The sequence below is a fragment of the Tamandua tetradactyla genome, chromosome 4, assembly GCF_023851605.1.
Source record: "Tamandua tetradactyla isolate mTamTet1 chromosome 4, mTamTet1.pri, whole genome shotgun sequence".
Taxonomy (NCBI): domain Eukaryota; kingdom Metazoa; phylum Chordata; class Mammalia; order Pilosa; family Myrmecophagidae; genus Tamandua; species Tamandua tetradactyla.
In genome coordinates, this window is record NC_135330.1 from 4,954,359 (window position 1) to 4,972,708 (window position 18,350).

General features: G+C 38.0%; 1 protein-coding gene across 2 annotated transcripts in view; it reads left to right on the top strand.

Annotated features, from left to right (window-relative positions):
- HORMAD1 (HORMA domain containing 1) overlaps nucleotides 1-18,350 on the top strand; it is a 38,097-nt gene that overhangs the window by 12,342 nt on the left and 7,405 nt on the right. For both annotated transcript variants that reach the window (XR_013173950.1, XM_077156127.1), the window contains exons 6-10: nucleotides 12,845-12,865; nucleotides 13,132-13,158; nucleotides 14,669-14,736; nucleotides 15,224-15,375; nucleotides 18,016-18,269. Coding sequence is in view for 1 of the 2 variants with exons in the window: in XM_077156127.1 (XP_077012242.1) it covers nucleotides 12,845-12,865; nucleotides 13,132-13,158; nucleotides 14,669-14,736; nucleotides 15,224-15,375; nucleotides 18,016-18,269 (522 nt within the window). In the remaining variant the exon portion in view is untranslated. The remainder of the gene's footprint in view (nucleotides 1-12,844; nucleotides 12,866-13,131; nucleotides 13,159-14,668; nucleotides 14,737-15,223; nucleotides 15,376-18,015; nucleotides 18,270-18,350) is intronic.

The following is an 18,350-nucleotide window of genomic DNA, read 5'->3' on the forward strand; positions in this document are numbered from 1 at the left end:
GTGTTTCTTTGCACTAGTAATGAACAGTCTGAGGGGGAAATCAAGAAAAGAATTCCATTTACAATTGCAACCAAAAGAATAAAATATTTAGGAATAAATTTAAAGAAACAAAAGACCTATACAAAGAAAACTACAAGAAATTGTTGAAGAAATCACAGAAGACCTAAATAGATGGAAGGGCATACCATGTTCATGGATTGGAAGACTGAATATAGTTAAGATGTCAATTCTACCTAAATTGATTTACATATTCAATGCAATACCAATTAAAATCCCAACAACTTACTTTTCAGAAACAGAAGAACCAATAACCAAATTTTTCTGGAAGGTTAGGGTGCCCCAAATAGCTAAAAGTATCCTGAGGGAAAAAAAAATGAAGTCACATGCTACCTGACTTTAAGGCATATTATGAAGCCACAGTGGTCAAAACAGCATGGTACTGGCATGAGGATAGATATAATGACCAATGGAATAGAATATAGTGTTCAGATATAGACCCTCTCATCTGTGGACAGTTGATCTTTGATAACACAGTCAAACCAATTCACCTGGGACAGAACAGTCTCTTCAATAAATGGTGCCTAGAGAACTGGATATCCATATGCAAAAGATTGAAAGAGGACCCATATCTCACACCCTATACAAAAGTGAACTCAAAATGGATCAAAGACCTAAACATTCTTAGAAGAAAATGTAGGGAAATATCTTGTAAATCTTATACTAGCCGGTGGTTTCCTAGACCTTATACCCAATGCAAGAGCAATGAAGAAAGAAAGAAAGAAATGGGAACTCCTCAAAATTAAACACTTTCGCGCATCAAAGAGCTTTGTCAAGAAAGTGAAAAGACAGCCTACACAATGGGAAACAAAATTTGGAAACGATAGATAAAGGTCTAGTATCCAGAATTTATAAAGAGATTTTTCAACTCCACAACAAAAAGACAGCCAACCCAATTACAAAACGGGCAAAAGACTTGAACAGACACTTCTCAGAAGAGGAAATACAAATGGCCAAAAGGCACATGAAGAGATGCTCAACTTCCCTGGCTATTAGAGAGATGCAAATCAAAACCACAATGAGATATCATCTCACACCCACTAGAATGGCCATTATCAGCAAAACAGAAAGTGACAAATGCTGGAGAGGATGTGGAGAAAGAGGCACACTTATTCACTGCTGGTGGGAATGCCAAATGGTGCAACCGCTGTGGAAGGCAGTTTGGCGGTTCCTCAGAAAGCTAAATATAGAATTGCCATATGATCCGGTAATACCATTGCTAGGTATCTACTCAGAGGACATGAGGACAAGGACACAAACAGACATTTGCACACTAATGTTTATATAAGCAGAATTTGCAATTGTGAAGAGATGAAAACAGTCCAAATGTCCATCAATAGACAAGTGGCTCAACAAACTGTGGTATATACATACGATGGAATATTATGCAGCTGTAAGACAGAATAAAGTGATGAAGTATTTAACAACATGAATGGACCTTAAGGACATTATGCTGAGTGACATTAGCCAGAAACAAAAGGACAAATACCGTATGGTCTCACTGATACGAACTGACATTAGTGAATAAACTTGGAGAATTCCATTGGTAACAGAGACCATCAGGAGGTAGAAATAGGGTAAGATATTGGGTAATTGGAGCTGAAGGGGTACATATTGTGCAACAGGACTGAATGTAAAAACCCAGAAATGGACATCACAATAATACATAACTGTAATACAATTATGTTAAAACATTGAATGAAGCTGAATGTGAGAATGATAGAGGGAGGAGGGCTGGGGGCACAAATGAAATCAGAAAGAAAGATAGACGATAAAGATTGAGATGGTATAATCTAGGAATGCCTAGAGTGTATAATGATAGTGACTAAATGTACAAATTTAAAAAATATTTTTGCATGAGGAAGAACAAAGGAATGTCATTACTGCAGGGTGCAGTAAATAGATGGTAATTAATATTTTTAAATTTTACTTTATATGTGAAACTAAAGCAAAAATGTTTATTTGGTACAAAATTTATATTTTGATTAGTGCATTTCCTAATACAACTTATGTAGACAGCTTAATTGAACACCATAAGTACATGCAACCTTGAGTACAGCATGAGATTTTGTTGGTTTGTCCAGAGTGATGCCCTGATAAATCCCAGAGTGATTTGAACAGTTAATAAAAAAGTTTTGAACAGTGAATAAAAAAGTATTTGCAAAGTCCCCTTCGGGGAATGATGAGAAAGAGGGAAATTCAACTTCCCCAAGTTGAATTCTTGATATTCTCACAAGCAGTGTGGACAATCAAAGCTATAGGCTGAGCCCCCAGTGGGATTTGTTCATATGAAACTTAACCCCACAAATGATAGGTCAAGCCTACTTAAAATTAGGCCTAAGAGTCACCCCCAAGAGAACCGCTTTTGTTGCTCAGATGTGGCCTCTCCCTCTAGCCAACACAACAAGCAAATTTGCCACCCTCCCCCTGTCTACTTGGGACATGACTCCCAGAGGTGTGGACCTTCCTGGCAACGTGGGACAGAAATCCTAGAATGAGCTGAGACTCAGCATCAAGGCATTGAGAAAACCTTCTCAACCAAAAGGGGGAGAAGTGAAATGAGATAAATAAAGTGTCAATGGCTGAGAGATTCCAAACAGAGTCGAGAGGTTATCCTGGAGGTTATTCTTACGCATTAAACAGATATGACCTTGTTAGTCAAGATATAGTGGAGAGGCTGGAGGGAACTGCCTGTAAATGTGGAGCTGTGTTCCAGTAGTCATGTTTCTTGAAGATGATTGTATAATGATCTGGCTTTCACAATGTGACTGTGTGATTGTGAAAACCTTGTGTCTGATGCTCCTTTTATCTCCTTTATCAACAGACGAGTAAAACATATGGAATAAAGATGAATAATAGGGGGAACAATTGTTAAAATAAATTTAGAGTGAAATGCTGGTGACCAGTGAGGGGGAAAGGTGGGGGGTATGTTATGTATGAATTTTTTTCTGTTTTCTTTTTATTTCTTTTTCTGAGTAGATGCAAATGTTCCAAGAAATGATCATGATGATGAATATGCAACTATGGGATGATATTGTGAATTACTGATTATATATGTAGAACAGAATGATCAAAAGTAATGAATGTTTGTGTTTGGTATTTAAAAAAAATTTTTTTTAATTAATTAAAAAAAAAGTATGGCTTCACTTAAAGAATGCCGATTCCCTTCTGGAGTTTCTCTGTCACGTGGGAAGTCCCATGGCAACATTTTCTGACCCTCTGCTCCCACGCTTCTTTGCTCTGCTTTCAGCTTCTGGTTCCAGTGGCCTCCTCTCTGAGCTTCTTTCTGTATCCAAGTATCTGTGTCAGTACTTGTTTTAGTTTGTAAGCTGCTGGATTGCGATATACCAGAAATGGAATGGCTTTTAGAAAGGGATTTGTAATAAGTTACAAGTTTATAGTTCTAAGTACATGAAAGTGTCCAAAGTAAAGCACCAAGAAGAGGTTACCTTCACTCAAGAAAGGCTGATGGGTCTAGAACACCTCTGTCAGCTGGAAAGTCACTTGACAGGCATCTGCTGGTCCCTTGCTCCTGGACTCCATTGCTTTCAGCCTCTGTTCCTGTTGGGTTTCCTCACTTTACTTCTCCTGGGCTGGCTTTCATCTCTTAGCGTCCCTTGTGTGCTGGTTTGAAAGGATGTCTGTACCCTTGAAAAGCCATGTTTGTTTGGTTTTTTTTAACTTTTTTTATTAATTAAAAAAATTAACAAACAAAACATTAAGATATCATTCCATTCTAAATATACAATCAGTAATTCTTAATATCATCACAGTTGCATATTCATAATTTCTTAGAATATTTGCATCGATTTAGAAAAAGAAATAAAAAGACAACAGAAAAAGAAATAAAACGATAACAGAGAAAAAAAAAGATTATACATACCATACCCCTTACCCCTCGCTTTCATTTACCACTAGCATTTCAAACTAAATTTATTTTAACATTTGTTCCCCCTATTATTTATTTTTATTCCATATATTCTGCTCTTCTGTTGATATAGTAGCTAAAAGGAGCATCAGACACAAGGTTTTCACATTCACAGAGTCTAATTGTGAAAGCTATATCATTGTTCAATCATCATCAAGAAACATGGCTACTGGAACACAGCTCTACATTTTCAGGCAGTTCCCTCCAGCCTCTCCATTACATCTTGAACAACAAGGTGATATCTACTTAATGCATAAGAATAACCTCCAGGATAACCTCTCAACTCTTGTTTGGAATCTCTCAGCCATTGACACTTAGTCTCATTTCACTCTTCCCCCTTTGGTCGAGAAGGTTCTCTCAATCCCTTGATGTTAATTTTCAGCTCACTCTAGGATTTTTCTCAGTCCCTTGATGCTGAGTCTCAGCTCATTCCAGGATCTTTGTCCCACGTTGCCAGGAAGGTCCACACCCCTGGGAGTCATGTCCCACGCAGAGATGGGGAGGGTGATGAGACTGCTCGTCATGTTGGCTGGAGAGAGAGGCCACATCTGAGCAACAAAAGAGGCTCTCTTGGGGGTGACTCTTAGGCCTAAGACTTGAGTAGACTTGACCTATCCTTTGTGGGGTTAAGTTTCATATGAACAAACCCCAAGACCGGGGGCTCAGCCTATAGCTTTGGTTGTCTGCACTGCTTGTGAGAATATCAAGAATTCAACTTGGGAAATTTGAATTTCTCCCCACTCTCTCCATTCCCCAAAGGGGGCTTGCAAATACTTTTCCAGTCACTGATCAAATCACTCTGGGATTCATTGGGGCATCACTCTGGACAAACCAACAAAATCTCATGTCCTACCTGAGATTCCAAGTACTTATGATATTCAATCAAACTATCTACATGAGTTATATTAGGAAATGCTCTAGTCAAAATATAAATTTTGTAACAAATAAACATTATTTGCTTTAGTCTCACACAGAAGGTGACATTTTAAAGTATTAATTATCATCTATTTTCAGCACCCTGCAATAATGACATTCCTTTGTTCTTCCTCATGCAAAAACATTTTTAAAATTTGTACATTGTACATTTCACTATTATTATATACTCTAGGCATTCCTAGATTATATCATCTCGATCTTTACCATCTATCTTTCTTTCTGATTTCATTTATGTCCCCAGCCCTCCTCCCTCTATCATTCTCACATGCAGCTTCATTCAATGTTTTAACATAATTACATTACAGTTAGGTAGTATTGTGCTGTTCATTTCTGAGTTCTTGTGTCCAGTCCTGTTGCATAATCTGTATCCCTTCAGCTCCGATTACCCAATATCTCACCCTGTTTCTATCTCCTGATGGTCTTGTTACCAAGGAAATATTCCAAGTTTATTCACTAATGTCAGTTCATATCAGTGAGACCATACAGTATTTGTCCTTTTGTTTCTGGCTAATCACACTCAGCATAATGTCCTTAAGGTCCGTTCATGTTGTTACATACTTCATCATTTTATTCTGTCTTACAGCTGCATAATATTCCATCTTATGTAAATATCACAGTTTGTTTAGTCAGCTGTCTGTTGATGGACATTTTGGCTGTTTCCATCTCTTGGTAATTGTTAGTAATGCTGCTATAAACATTGGTGTGTAAATGTCCATTTGTGTCCTTGGCCTCGTGTCCTTTGAGTAGAGACAGCATATAGATGGGTCTTGTAATTTAATCCATTCTGCCAGACTATGTCTTTTGATTGGAGAGTTTAATCCATTACCATTCAGTGTTACTACTGCATGGGTAGTACTTTCTTCTATTTTGCCTTCTGGATTTTATATGTCATATCTAATTTTCCTTCTTTTTACCTTTACTCATAGTCTTCCTTTCTACACTCTTCTCCACACCTCTCTCTTCTGTCTTCGTATCTGTCTCTAGTGTTCCCTTTAGTATTTCTTGCAGAGCTGGTCTCTTGGTCACAAATTCTCTCAGTGATTTTTTGTCTGAAAATGTTTTAATTTCTCCCTCGTTTTTGAAGGACAGTTTTGCTGGATATAGAATTCTTGGTTGGCAGTTTTTCTCTTTTAATAATTTGAATATATTATCGCACTGTCTTCTCGCCTCCATGGTTTCTGCTGAGAGCTCTGCGCATAGTCTTATTGGGCTTCCCTTGTAGGTGATGGATTGCTTTTCTCTTGCTGCTTTCAAGATCCTCTCTTTCTCTTTGACCTCTGACATTCTGATTATTAAATGTCTTGGAGTATGTCTATTTGGATCTGTTCTCTTTGGGGTACACTGCACTTCTTGGATCTGTAATTTTAAGTCTTTCATAAGAGTTGGGAAATTTTCAGTGATAATTTCCTCCATTAGTTTTTCTCCTCTTTTTCCCTTCTCTTCTCCTTCTGGGACATGCACAACACGTATATTCGTGCGCTTCATATTGTCTTTCAATTCCCTGAGTCCCTGCTCATATTTTTCCATTTTTTTCCCTATAGTTTCTGTTTCTTGTCGGATTTCAGATGTTCCATCCTCCAGTTTTGAAATCTTATGTTCTGTCTCTCGAAATCTACCATTGTAGGTTTCCATTGTTTTTTTCATCTCTTCTACTGTGTCTTTCATTCCCATAAGTTCTGTGATTTGTTTTTTCAGACTTTCAGTTTCTTCTTTTTGTTCTTTCCTTGCCTTCTTGAATTCATTGATTTGGTTTCTGATGAGGTTTTCCATGTCTGTTCATATATTCTGAATTAATTGTTTCAGCTCCTGTATGTCATTTGAATTGTTGGTTTGTTCCTTTGACTGGGCCATATCTTCAATTTTCCTAGTGTGATTTGTTATTTTTTGCTGGCGTCTAGGCATTTAATTACCTTAATTAGTTTATTCTGGAGATTGCTTTCACTTCTTTTATCTAGGGTTTTCTTGCTGGATGAATTTGTTGTCTGTCTGTTCTTTGACATTCCGTTCAGCTTTATCTGGACCTTTAGCTTGAGTTTTGTTTAACAGAGAATTTTTCAGTTCTTGTTTTCTTGCTTCTTCCCCTGCTTGTGTGGTGCCTTTCCCCCACACACACTTAGGAGGGTCTACTTAGATATTATATACCCCAGCCAGATTTTCCCAGACCAAACTGGCCTCCTATCAGGAGGAAAGAGTCACCTGCGTCGGTTTTCCCTGAGGGTGAGAGCCAGCAGGTTGAAAGACTTTCCTGTGAAGTCTCTGGTTCTGTTTTTCTTATCCTGCCCTGTGTGTGGCGCTTGTCTGACTGCAGGTCCCACCAGCATAAGATGATGTGGTACCTTTAACTTTGGCAGACTCTCCCTGCTGGGGGCATGGTGGAGACAGAGGAGAGGTTGTAGGCTGGTTTTAATGGCTTCAAAGTACCAAGCCCTGGTGTCTGAATTCCTTGATGGAGGCATTCCATCTGAGTTGGGTTTCACAACTACCCTGTGGAAGGCACAGACTCCAGACAAGCCCCCCAAAAAGCTCACTTCTGCCTATGCCTGGGGCAGTTGCAGCCTGAAAAGTCCTGCCTCTGTATCCAGAGGCAGTCAAGCCTTTGTAGATACACAGCCACCAAAACCTCTGTTTCTTTCTTTTTTTTCCCCCCTTTTTCTGTCAGTTCTGCCCCTTGGCGCTGGGGCAAAAATGAGCAACCTCTGCTTTGATCAGGTTCACCTAAGCTGGGGGCCTATTTTTAGTAGTCAGAATTTGTTAATTAGTTCCACAATTGGTGTTTGATTGTGCCCAATCCCTGCTGCTGATAAAGTCCTTTCCTTTCCCCTCTGGGAAGCGGCCTGTGCGGGAGGGGCGCTGGCTGCTGCAGCTTTGGGAACTCACTGTTCGGGAGGGTGCTTGCAGCCAGTCCAGCTGGTCCAGACTGGGGGGTACGCTGTGTGTCTGGTCATTGACGTGGCCCCAGGAGCTGTTCTGTACTGTTTCTGGTTATTTAGTAGTTGTTCTGGAGGATGAACAAAAACGCTCACGTTGTTAAGCCGCCATCTTGACCTGGAAGTTGAAAAGCCATGTTTTAATTAAAATCCCATTTTTTAAAGGCAGAATAATCCCTATTCAATACTCTGTGTGATTAGATCATCTCCTTGGAGATGTAACCCAATCAAGAGTGGTTGTAAAACTGGATTAGGGGAGGCATGTCTCCACCCATTTGGGTACGTCTTGATAAGTTTCTGGAGTCCTAAAAAAGAGGAGGCATTTTGGAGAATGAAGGAGATTTAGAGAGAGAAGAATGACATTGCCACAAAAAGCTCAGAGTCCATCAGCCAGCGCTTTGGAGATGAAGAAGGAAAATGCCTCCCGGATGCTTCTTGAAACAGGAAGCCAGGAGAGAAAGCTAGCATATGACACCATGCTCACCATGTGCCTTTCCAGCTGAGAGAGAAACTGTCTGTGTTCACCATGTGCCTTCTCATTTGAGAGAGAAACATTAAACTTCATCAGCCTTCTTGAACCAAGGTATCATTTCTTGGCTGCCTTTGATTGGACATTTCTATTGACTTATTACAATTGGGACATTTTCTCTGCCTTAGAACTGTAAACTAGCAACTTATTAAATTCCCCTTTTTAAAAGCCATTTCGTTTCTGGTATATTACATTCCAGCAGCTAGCATACTGGAACAGATTTTGGTACTGAGAGTGGGTTGCTGCTGCTGCTGTTTGCAGATACCAGACATGTTGGAACGATTTTTTAAATGGATAAGGGGAAGAATCTGGAGGAGTTCTGAGAAGCCTGATAGAGAAGGCGTAGAATGCTTTGGAGAGATGGTTGGTAGAAATGTGGACTCTAAAGATACATCTGACCAGGCTGGAGACAGAAATGAGACGTTTGTCATTACAGAGTGGAAGGAAGGTGATCCTTGTTTTAAAATGGCAGATAATCTGGGAAATGTAACTAGTGGTTTTGGCTGGAAGGCAGATTTTAAAAGCCATAAATTTGGATATTTAGCAGAAGAGAGCTCCAAATTAAATGTGGAAAGTGCAGCCTGGTTTCTCCTCACAGATTATAATGAAATGCGACAGGAAAGAGTAAGCTGAAAACCGAACTCTTGGAAACAAAGAAACCAGAAATTGAAGTTCTGGAAAATTCTGGGCCTCCAGAAATGGAGAGCCCAGAGAATAGTGCCTTGTGTGAGGATTTAACCAAATGTGGAACCAGTCAGCCATTTTGGAGAAGGCCAGGATCATACATGGAGTTATCCAGGAAGAATTTGTGGAAACTCCTTATGTTTGATGGGCATGATCCAAGGCTACTGCATAGAAAGTCAATGAGAGTGCTGTGGGACCTGTATAAACAGAGCTGCTGCCAGTCTCAATTGGGGGGTCAGAGAAGGGACACATTGGAGGAAAAATAACTTCAGAGGCAAAACCATGGAGACTGAGGTCTGAAGTCAAGAAGCCTCGGGCCAGGAGAATGGACCCACCCAAACCTGTGGAGAGGGTGAGTTTGCCCCAAAGGCAGAGGATGGGCCTTCCACCTCATTGCAGTGGGAGAGTCATGCCTCCTCAGGCCTTGGAGAGGGTGAAGCCATTCCTTGCGGTTTGGGGAGAGCCTGGTTACCATCACATGGAGGGGTTGAGTGTGTGCTCTGGAGATGGCAGAGAACCAGGGTGCAGCCCTGATGCTTGGAGAGGGTGGAGCCGAGAAAAAGGTGATCTCCCCAATGTCCCCCAAGGTTGCATTCGAAGAGAGGCAGACATCTGCATAGGCCTTTGGAAAGGGTGAGACTGCCGCTTTCAGAAGTCCCAAAGACAAATGAGTCTCAGACTTTGAAATCTAATGGACTTTGCCCTAAGGGTTTTCAAAACTGTATGGGTCCAGTGAACCCTGTGTTCCTTCCTCCCTATGGAAATGGGTATATGTATCCTATGAATGTACCTCCTTTATATGTTGGCAGCAAATAACTTCCTCTAAGTTTTGTAGGTCCAGAGCAAATGGAGGTAATTTTGCCTTAGAACAGACCATGCCTGTAACTAACTTTGATAGGAGTTCGTACAGTTTCTAACTTTGTATTTCATTTGTATTGCTACTGAAATGGTTTAAGGATTTATGATATAGTTATGAAATGAACATATTTTGTATATATGGGGAAAACATTTCTTTTTTTAGGGTCCAGAGGGTGGAATGTGGTGGTTTGAAAGGATGTATGTACCCTTGAAAAGCCATGTTTTAATCAAAGTCCTAGTTCGTAAAGGCAGAGTAATCCCTATTCAGTACTGTATATAATTAGATCATCTCCCTGGAGATGTAACCCAATCAAGAGTGGTTGTTAAACTGGATTAGGGGAGGCATGTCTCCACCCATATGGGTGGGTCTTGATAAGTTTCTGGAGTCCTATAAAAGAGGAAGCATTTTGGAGAATGAAGGAGATTCCAAGAGAGCAGAGAAGAATGACATAGCAACAAGAAGCAGAGTCCATCAGTCAGTGCTTTGGAGATGAAGAAGGAAAACGCCTCCCGGGGAGCTTCATGAGACAGAAAGCCAGTAAAGAAAGCTAGCAGATGATGCCATGCTCACCATGTTCCCTTCCAGCTGAGAGAGAAACTGTGACTGTGTTCATCATGTGCCTTCTCACTTGAGAGAGAAACCCTGAATTTCATCAGCCTTCTTGAACCAAGGTATCTTTTCTTGGATGCTGTTCTTGTTTGTTAGCTGCTGGAATGCAACACACCAGAAACAGATTGGCTTTTAATAAAAGGGGATTTATTTTGTCAGTTCTTCAGAGGAAAGGCAGCTAACTTTCCACTGAGGTTCTTTCTTACGTGGGAAGGCACAGGATGGTCTCTGCTGGCTTTCTCTCCAGGCCTTTGGGTTCCAATCAACTTTCCCCCGGGTGATTCCTTTCTGCATCTCCAAAGGCCTGGGCTGAGCTGCGAGTGCTGAGATGAGGAATGCCAAGCTGCTTGGGCTGTACTACATTAAGCTCTCTCATTTAAGCACCAGCCAATTAAGTCAAACGTCATTCATTGCAGCAGGCATGCCTCCTAGCGACTGCAGATGTAATTAGCAACAGATGAGGTTCATGTACCATTGGCTCATGGCCACAGCAACAGAACTAGGTGCCTTCACCTGGCCAAGTTGACAACTGAATCTAACTACCACAGATGCCTTTGATTGGACATTTCTATTGACTTATTCTAATTGGGACATTTTCTCTACCTTGGAGCTGTAAACTAGCAACTTATTAAATTCCCCTTTTTAAAAGCCATTTAGTTTATGGTATATTGCGTTCTGGCAGCTAGCAAACTAAAACACCTTGGGTCCAGGCTCTGGCTTGCTTAACGTCTCATGGGCAGTGTCTGCTGGGCTTGAAACATCTCCAAATATCTGTGTCTCTGTTCTCCAAGTGTCAGCATCTGTGTCACTCTGCTCTGAAGTTTCTGTTTCTCCAAAATGTTTCCCCTTTGAAGACTATGGTAAACTAATCAAGCCCCACCTGGAATGGGTGGAGTCACACCTCTGTCTACTTAAGAGGTCACAACCACAATTTGGTGTGCCATATCTCCATATAGATAACCTAATCAAAAGTTTCCAATGTATAGTACTGAATCAGGATTAAAAGAAATGGCTGCCCACACAAGATTGGATCAGGATTAAAACATGGCTTTTGGGGGGTACATTATATTTTCAAAGTGGCACAGTACTGTACTCTTTGTTTCTCTGTGAGCTCTCTTAAAGACTCCAGTAAACTAAGACCTGCATAATCAAAAGATCTTGATAACCTAATCAAAAGTTTCCAACCTATAGTATTGAATCAGTATTGAAAGAACATGGCTGCCCCACAAGATTGGATTAGGATCAAAACGTGGCTTTTCTGGGGGTACATAACAGTTTCAAACCAGCATAGCTGGAGTGCAAAGAGCAGTGGGAGAGAGTGGCATGAGATGAACCAGGAGAATAGGCAGGCCAGAGCATTCAGGACTATGTAGGTAAAGAGTTTAGATCTTATTTTAGGTGGAGAGAAAAAGACATTTGAAAGTTTTAAGCAGGGGTGTAGTATCATTTGATTTGTATTTAAACTTAAAAAAATCACTGACTGCTATTTAGAGATTATACTGTAGTGGGAGAACAGATTGAAGTTTGAAAGTAAGGCCCTTAGGCTTTTACTACAATCTGGTGAGAAATAATGGTGGCTTAGACCTAATGTCAGCAGAAGAGAAAAATAGTGGAATTCAGGATATCTTTGCAGTAGAACTTGTCCGAATTGTTGATGGATTGGTTATGGAATGTAACGAAAAGTCCAGATTCAGGAAGGACTCTTAGATTTTGGCAAAGCACTTGAACGAATGATTTTCAGTAATTTCTGTTCTTGTGGTCTCCAAAGCCTTTTCCCTTTTGTAAGTGTTTATAGCCCTGAACTCTACTTTTTCTCTTTTCAAAACCAGTTTTTTTATTGGAAAGATTTAATGTGTTATTTCACAATATTTATTTTCCTTTTAACTGGTAGTAATGCCCTTGTTTGCGTAAGTCAATGAAATAAAGTGCTGATGTGAATTTCAACCATCAGTGAGTCAAGTAGGAATAGATATTTAGGTGAATTCAGCCACATTCACCTGTGCATCTGATAACTAAGGAAAAGAAAGGACATGGGAAAACCAGAAGATAAGACTTATGGGAAATAGATATATTGGGCACTTACTATCTATTAGGTGCTGTTCTTTGGAGTTTTATTGCTTTATCTCATTTATTCATTATATTTGGACTAGAGAAGCATATCTAAGTTATTTCCTTATATGCATGATATGAGGTCTACTACAATAATTATTTATTATTAGTAATAAATGTTGAAATAGGAGAAAGAATTCTTATGATCTAACATGACTTTTTTTAGTAAAATACAAGTAAGATTTTTGTTCTTTATTGTATTTCAGCTAAGGATGGTTGTTCTAGCTGTAAGTATTTTTTTAATTACATGTTATTTTTAAAAGACCATCAAATTCAACCTTATTTAATTAAATGACACTAAAACTATCAATTGATTAAGTCAATTTATTCAGAGTATTCTGAATTCTATTTAGTAGGGGAAAAGAAACAATCTAACATTGTGGGGGGATTGTTGTTTTATTTTGCTGAGTTCTTCGTTTAGTCTCATCATCAATTTTAGTTTTTCTTGAATACTTAGCCTTAGGTAACTCAACTGTAAATTATTTTTAAATAGGTTTACACTAATCCAGAAGACCCTCAGGTAGGTGTGCTTCAATTAGTAAAGAATTTGATGTCTAAAAATAATATAAAATGATATTATAGTACAGTTAAAATTCATGTGCTTTAAACCATGCACTTTCACATATAGTCTCATGTTTGCACCTCATAAAGACTCTTTTGAAGTAAGACAAAGCTTGTTATCTTGAAACAGATAATAAACTTAACCATAACAGAGATTATGTGACTGATGTTAGATCACAGAGCTAGAAACTGTTGGAAATAACCTAAATCTTCTGACTTCTGGTTCTTTACAATATTCTCTCTCTCGAATTATGGAAAGGCTTGAGTTTGAGGAAAATAGAAAATCATCCTTAACCTTTGAATATGCATTCCAGTTCAGTCACATTCACCTGTGCATCTGATAACTAAGGAAAAGAAAGGACAAGGGAAACCAGAAGATAAAAAACATGGGGGATAGATCTGTTGAGTGCTTACTCTCTAGTATTAGGCTCTGTTCTTTGGGGCTTTATGTGCATTATCTCATTTATTCATCACAACCTTCATGAGGTAACTATCATTATCATCTCCACTTTCCAGATAAGACTACCTAGGTACAAGGTAACTTGCATAAACTCACAGTGGCAGAAATGGCAGAGCCAGCCATGATCTGAACCTAGAAAGGCCAGTTCATGATCTGGGTGCTTAACCATTAAACTACAGCTGTCAATATAGTGTTTTATTCAGTCGTGGAGAAGCAGATATAAAATTATTTAGAAAAAAGAAAGAGCGAGCTCGTCCTCATTCTTATGTGAGCACGGAAATGTAAAGAAAGCAATAAAAATGTTAGAGTTTCAGGAAGCCTGAAAATTAATCTTTTCTGTAATACTCATGTCAGTAATTGATGTTTGATCTGTCTGTGGTGACAAAGATCATTTGGGCAAAGGCTATGAATTAACTGATTGTTCAGAAAATTGATTGATTATTCAGAAAATGTTCATTTATTTGGAGGTGTTTTATAGTTGTATGTTTTTTCTTTCAGTAAAAGAGCAACCTTACTGATGCACTAATATTAATAATATTTATTGAATGTATGGCAAGAACTTAATTAAGCGCTCTGTATAAATTGTCCCATTTTATAAGTGTACACAAACACTAATGAGACAGGTATTGTTTTCAACCCTTATACTAAAACAGATTTAGAAGGCTTAAATGACCTGCCTGTGATTAGAATATAACAAACATTTAAGCCCAGTACTGAGCACTCTGCTGAGGTATGCTGCCTCCCTTACCTGACTGCTAAGGAGTTCCTTCCATTTGGTATACTTAACATTATTTTAATGAGTCAGGGAATAAATCTCTCTCCAAGACTGAAGCCCCAAATCCCAGACTCTGGGAATTGACTATTAGGATTTGAAAGCCTCTGATCCAGTAGGGGTTAACATAGGAAAAATTATTGAATAAATTTTAAGAGTCTTACAAAAACAGTATATAGCAATTTGGCAGCCAAGCACTATATTTCAGATATGTAACTGTAATATTTTCTATTTAAGACAATTTCAGAATGTTACCAATTTAAATTCAAGTACACCGGTAATGGACCTGTTATGGACTTCATAAGGTATCGTTATACAGTTTCCTTTTGCATTACACTTACCATATGAATATTATATAGTCAAACTTCAGGGTTAATTCTGAAACTTCTCCAACATCCCCAATTAACCATCAAAATGTGGCGGTATAATATACTTGGGGTAGCTCCAAGCCAGGAAACTGGCTAATTACATGCTACTTTAATTGTGAAAACAAAGCCCACAGAGTAGGAAAGATACTGTATGCTTGAGTAATTAGAAAAATAATTAGAATCCATCATTTTTTCCTTTAAACACCTTATATAATATGCATATTTAATTTATGTGAATTGAATTGTTTATAGCGATATTTTAAACTTTTCTAATAATGACAATAAAACACATTCTTACGGTAACTTTCAATTTAACAACTTGATGCTATAATTGGAATAAAAAATCTCAACTAGTGAAATATGAAGTTATTATATTAGAATGCATGGGTGTCATAAAAGAAATTTATGTGTGATTCTCTTCCAGTAAAAACCAAAGCAATGAATCTAGCATGTCATCTGCTGATACCAAGAAAGCAAGTATTCTCCTCATTCGCAAGATTTATATTCTAATGCAAAATCTAGGACCTTTACCAAATGATGTTTGTTTAACCATGAAACTTTTTTACTATGATGAAGGTACTAGTTATATAAATGTCTTGTTTTATTATTTTTTATCTATTTTTATTAAAGTGTTCAATTATTATTGAAACACTTTCTGTTATGATTTTGATAAATGTTTTTAAGCACTTAAGTTATATACTTTAGAAATTATAAAATTTACATTTAATAGCAGTATTAGAAAAACAGAGTTGAGAAAATATGCTTTAAAATATACACAAACCTCATGATATGGATATATCCATGTGAGGTACAACCTCACTCATAATTTACGATTATAACAACGAGATACCATTTTTCATTTATCAGATTGGTAAAACTTATAAACCCATTATTGGCAAGGGTGTGGGGAAGCAGGTACTTTTATACACCCTTGGTGGGAATATATATGTAGCATTTTTAGAGAACAGTTTGGCAGTTTTGAAATTCTAAATGCACCTTCTCTTTAATCCAGAAATTCTATAGCTAAAAAAAATCTTGAGAATATACTTGCACACATGTGCAAGTTTATATATTAATGAGGATGTTGGTTAAAATAGGAACAAATTGGAAACAACTTAAATGTCCTTATTGAGGGATTGAGTAAAGACAGAAGCTGTTAAAAAGAAAATCTTGATAAATTAATTTATCCAAGACATAATTAAGTTAAAACAAGCTAGAAGAGTATGAGCTCATTTGCATTTTTAAAGGATATATATAGGAAATATTCTTTTACATGCATAATATTTTCTAGAAGTACACAAAGCAACAACAATAACAGCTAGCATTTATTGAATACTTATTATGTGCCAATCTGTTCTGAACATTTTATACCTTGTAATTAATCTAATACTGATGGTGACCTTATGAGGTAGGTATTATTATTTTTCACCATTTGACAGATGAGTAATCAGAGATGATAAATAATTTGCTCAAGACCCCACAACCGGAGTAAGGAAGACATTGTATTTTGAAACTTCACCTACTCTTTGAGACAAAAGGAAGAAAGGTTTATTTTGTCCAGAACCTTAAGTTTCTGTAACACAAAATCTAACTCAACCTATCTGGATAGATCATTTAAACTATCCAAATAGGGGGTCCAGAATGAGAATGAGGGCCTTTAATCCTGTATAGCATAATGTAAAGCCTGAATACACCCCAGAGTATATTAAGCAGATAATCAAAAAAGTACTGGCAATGTCCCTTGATGGATGGGAGAAAAAATATGAAACTATTAAGCTTTACCACTTGGGAAAACCCCAGATACTGTGTCAAACATTAGCAGTCATAGGTCAAGTCCTTGAACTTGAGGCTTGCTCTTGTGAAGGTTATGTATGTAGCAGAGAAGCCTAGCCTACCATAGGTAGGCCTAAGAGTCACCTCTGGAAGACCTCTTTTGTTAGTCAGATGTGTGGCCTTACTGTCTTTAAGCCCAACTCTGCAAGTGAAACCATTACCCTCCCACTACATGGGACATGACATCCAGGGGTGAAAGTCTCCCTGGCGCTGTGGAAGATGACTCCCAGGGATTAGCCTGTCTCTGGCACTGTGATATCAACAATGCCATCCTGACCTAAAGGGGGAAAAGGAGTGTAACAAATAAGGTATTGGTGGCAGAGAGAGTTCAAATAGAGTCGAGAGGCTACTCTGGAGGTCACTCTTACACAAGCTTCAGCTAGACATTGCTACCTATCATAACTTGCCAACCCCCAACCAAAGTGATTCCTGCTAATCCTAAAGAATATTTAGGGCATTATATAAGATTCTACAAAGGTTCCATACACTAGGGTAACTTTCCAAAAACCTACAACTTCCAGATGGATCCCTGAACTAGATAAGTCCTGAAATGCAGAGGGGCCAGCCTTTCCAGAACATTAACTAGTTCCATCTCCCTATTCCATATTATCAACAGCCCCTCCCAAAATAGAAAAGTTAGAATGGGCATAGCCCAAATACCCCTAAAGAGTGGGAGAAAGGTCAAAGATGTTGGTGGAGTTAGAGAAGGTAGGGTTTAACAAATGAGTTTGAGTGCTGAATCATTATATTGATATTTCTTTTAGTCTCCAGTACCTTAGAACAGCTAGAAGTAAAAACCTGAAGTTGTGGAATTGAAACCCTGAAATCTGTTCTCCAACTAAATGTTAAACGATGTACTTTGAAAATGTATTGATTTTTTGTATAAATGTTATTTTTCACAAAAAAAGAGAAAGAGTATAACAGAGAAGATGGGATTTAAAAAATGAGCATGACTGCTGAATCATTATTTTAATATTTCTTTTGGTCTCCAGTGTCTTGGAGCAGCTAGAAGAAAAAAACAAAAAATCGTGCAACTGTAACCCATACTATAAACAGTTAAGATCTATAACTACTATAAACAGTTAAAATCTGTTCTTTAGCTGCTTGTTAAAATGTATTTGTAAATTTATTGCTTTTTTGTATATATATTTTCAATTAAAAAAAAAGTTAAGAAAAAAAAAATCCCACAACCAGTCAAGTGAAGGAAACAGAGGTTACTTTTGGGGACTAAATGGGGATTTGGAGAGAGTAAGAGGGTGATTTACTTTTCATTTTATGCTTTTCTATACTATTTGAAATTTCTTCAATATGCCTGTGTTTTTATAATAATAATATTTTCTTCAATTTCATGAACGACACAGTTTATACTTACTTTTTTTGCAGTTACACCCCCAGATTACCAGCCTCCTGGTTTTAAGGATGGTGACTGTGAAGGAGTAATATTTGAAGGGGAACCTATGTACTTAAATGTGGGAGAAGTCCCAACACCTTTTCACACCTTCAAAGTAAAAGTGACCACTGAGAAAGAACGAATGGAAAACATTGATTCAGCTATACTATCACCAAAACAAATAAAAACACCACTTCAAAAAATCCTGATGGACAAAGATGATCTAGAAGATGAACAAGAGCATTATGTAAGTGTGAATATATTTTAAAAGTTATAAAATATAGTACTTACAAATGTTTATCTTAACTCTGAGGACTTTAATAGCTCT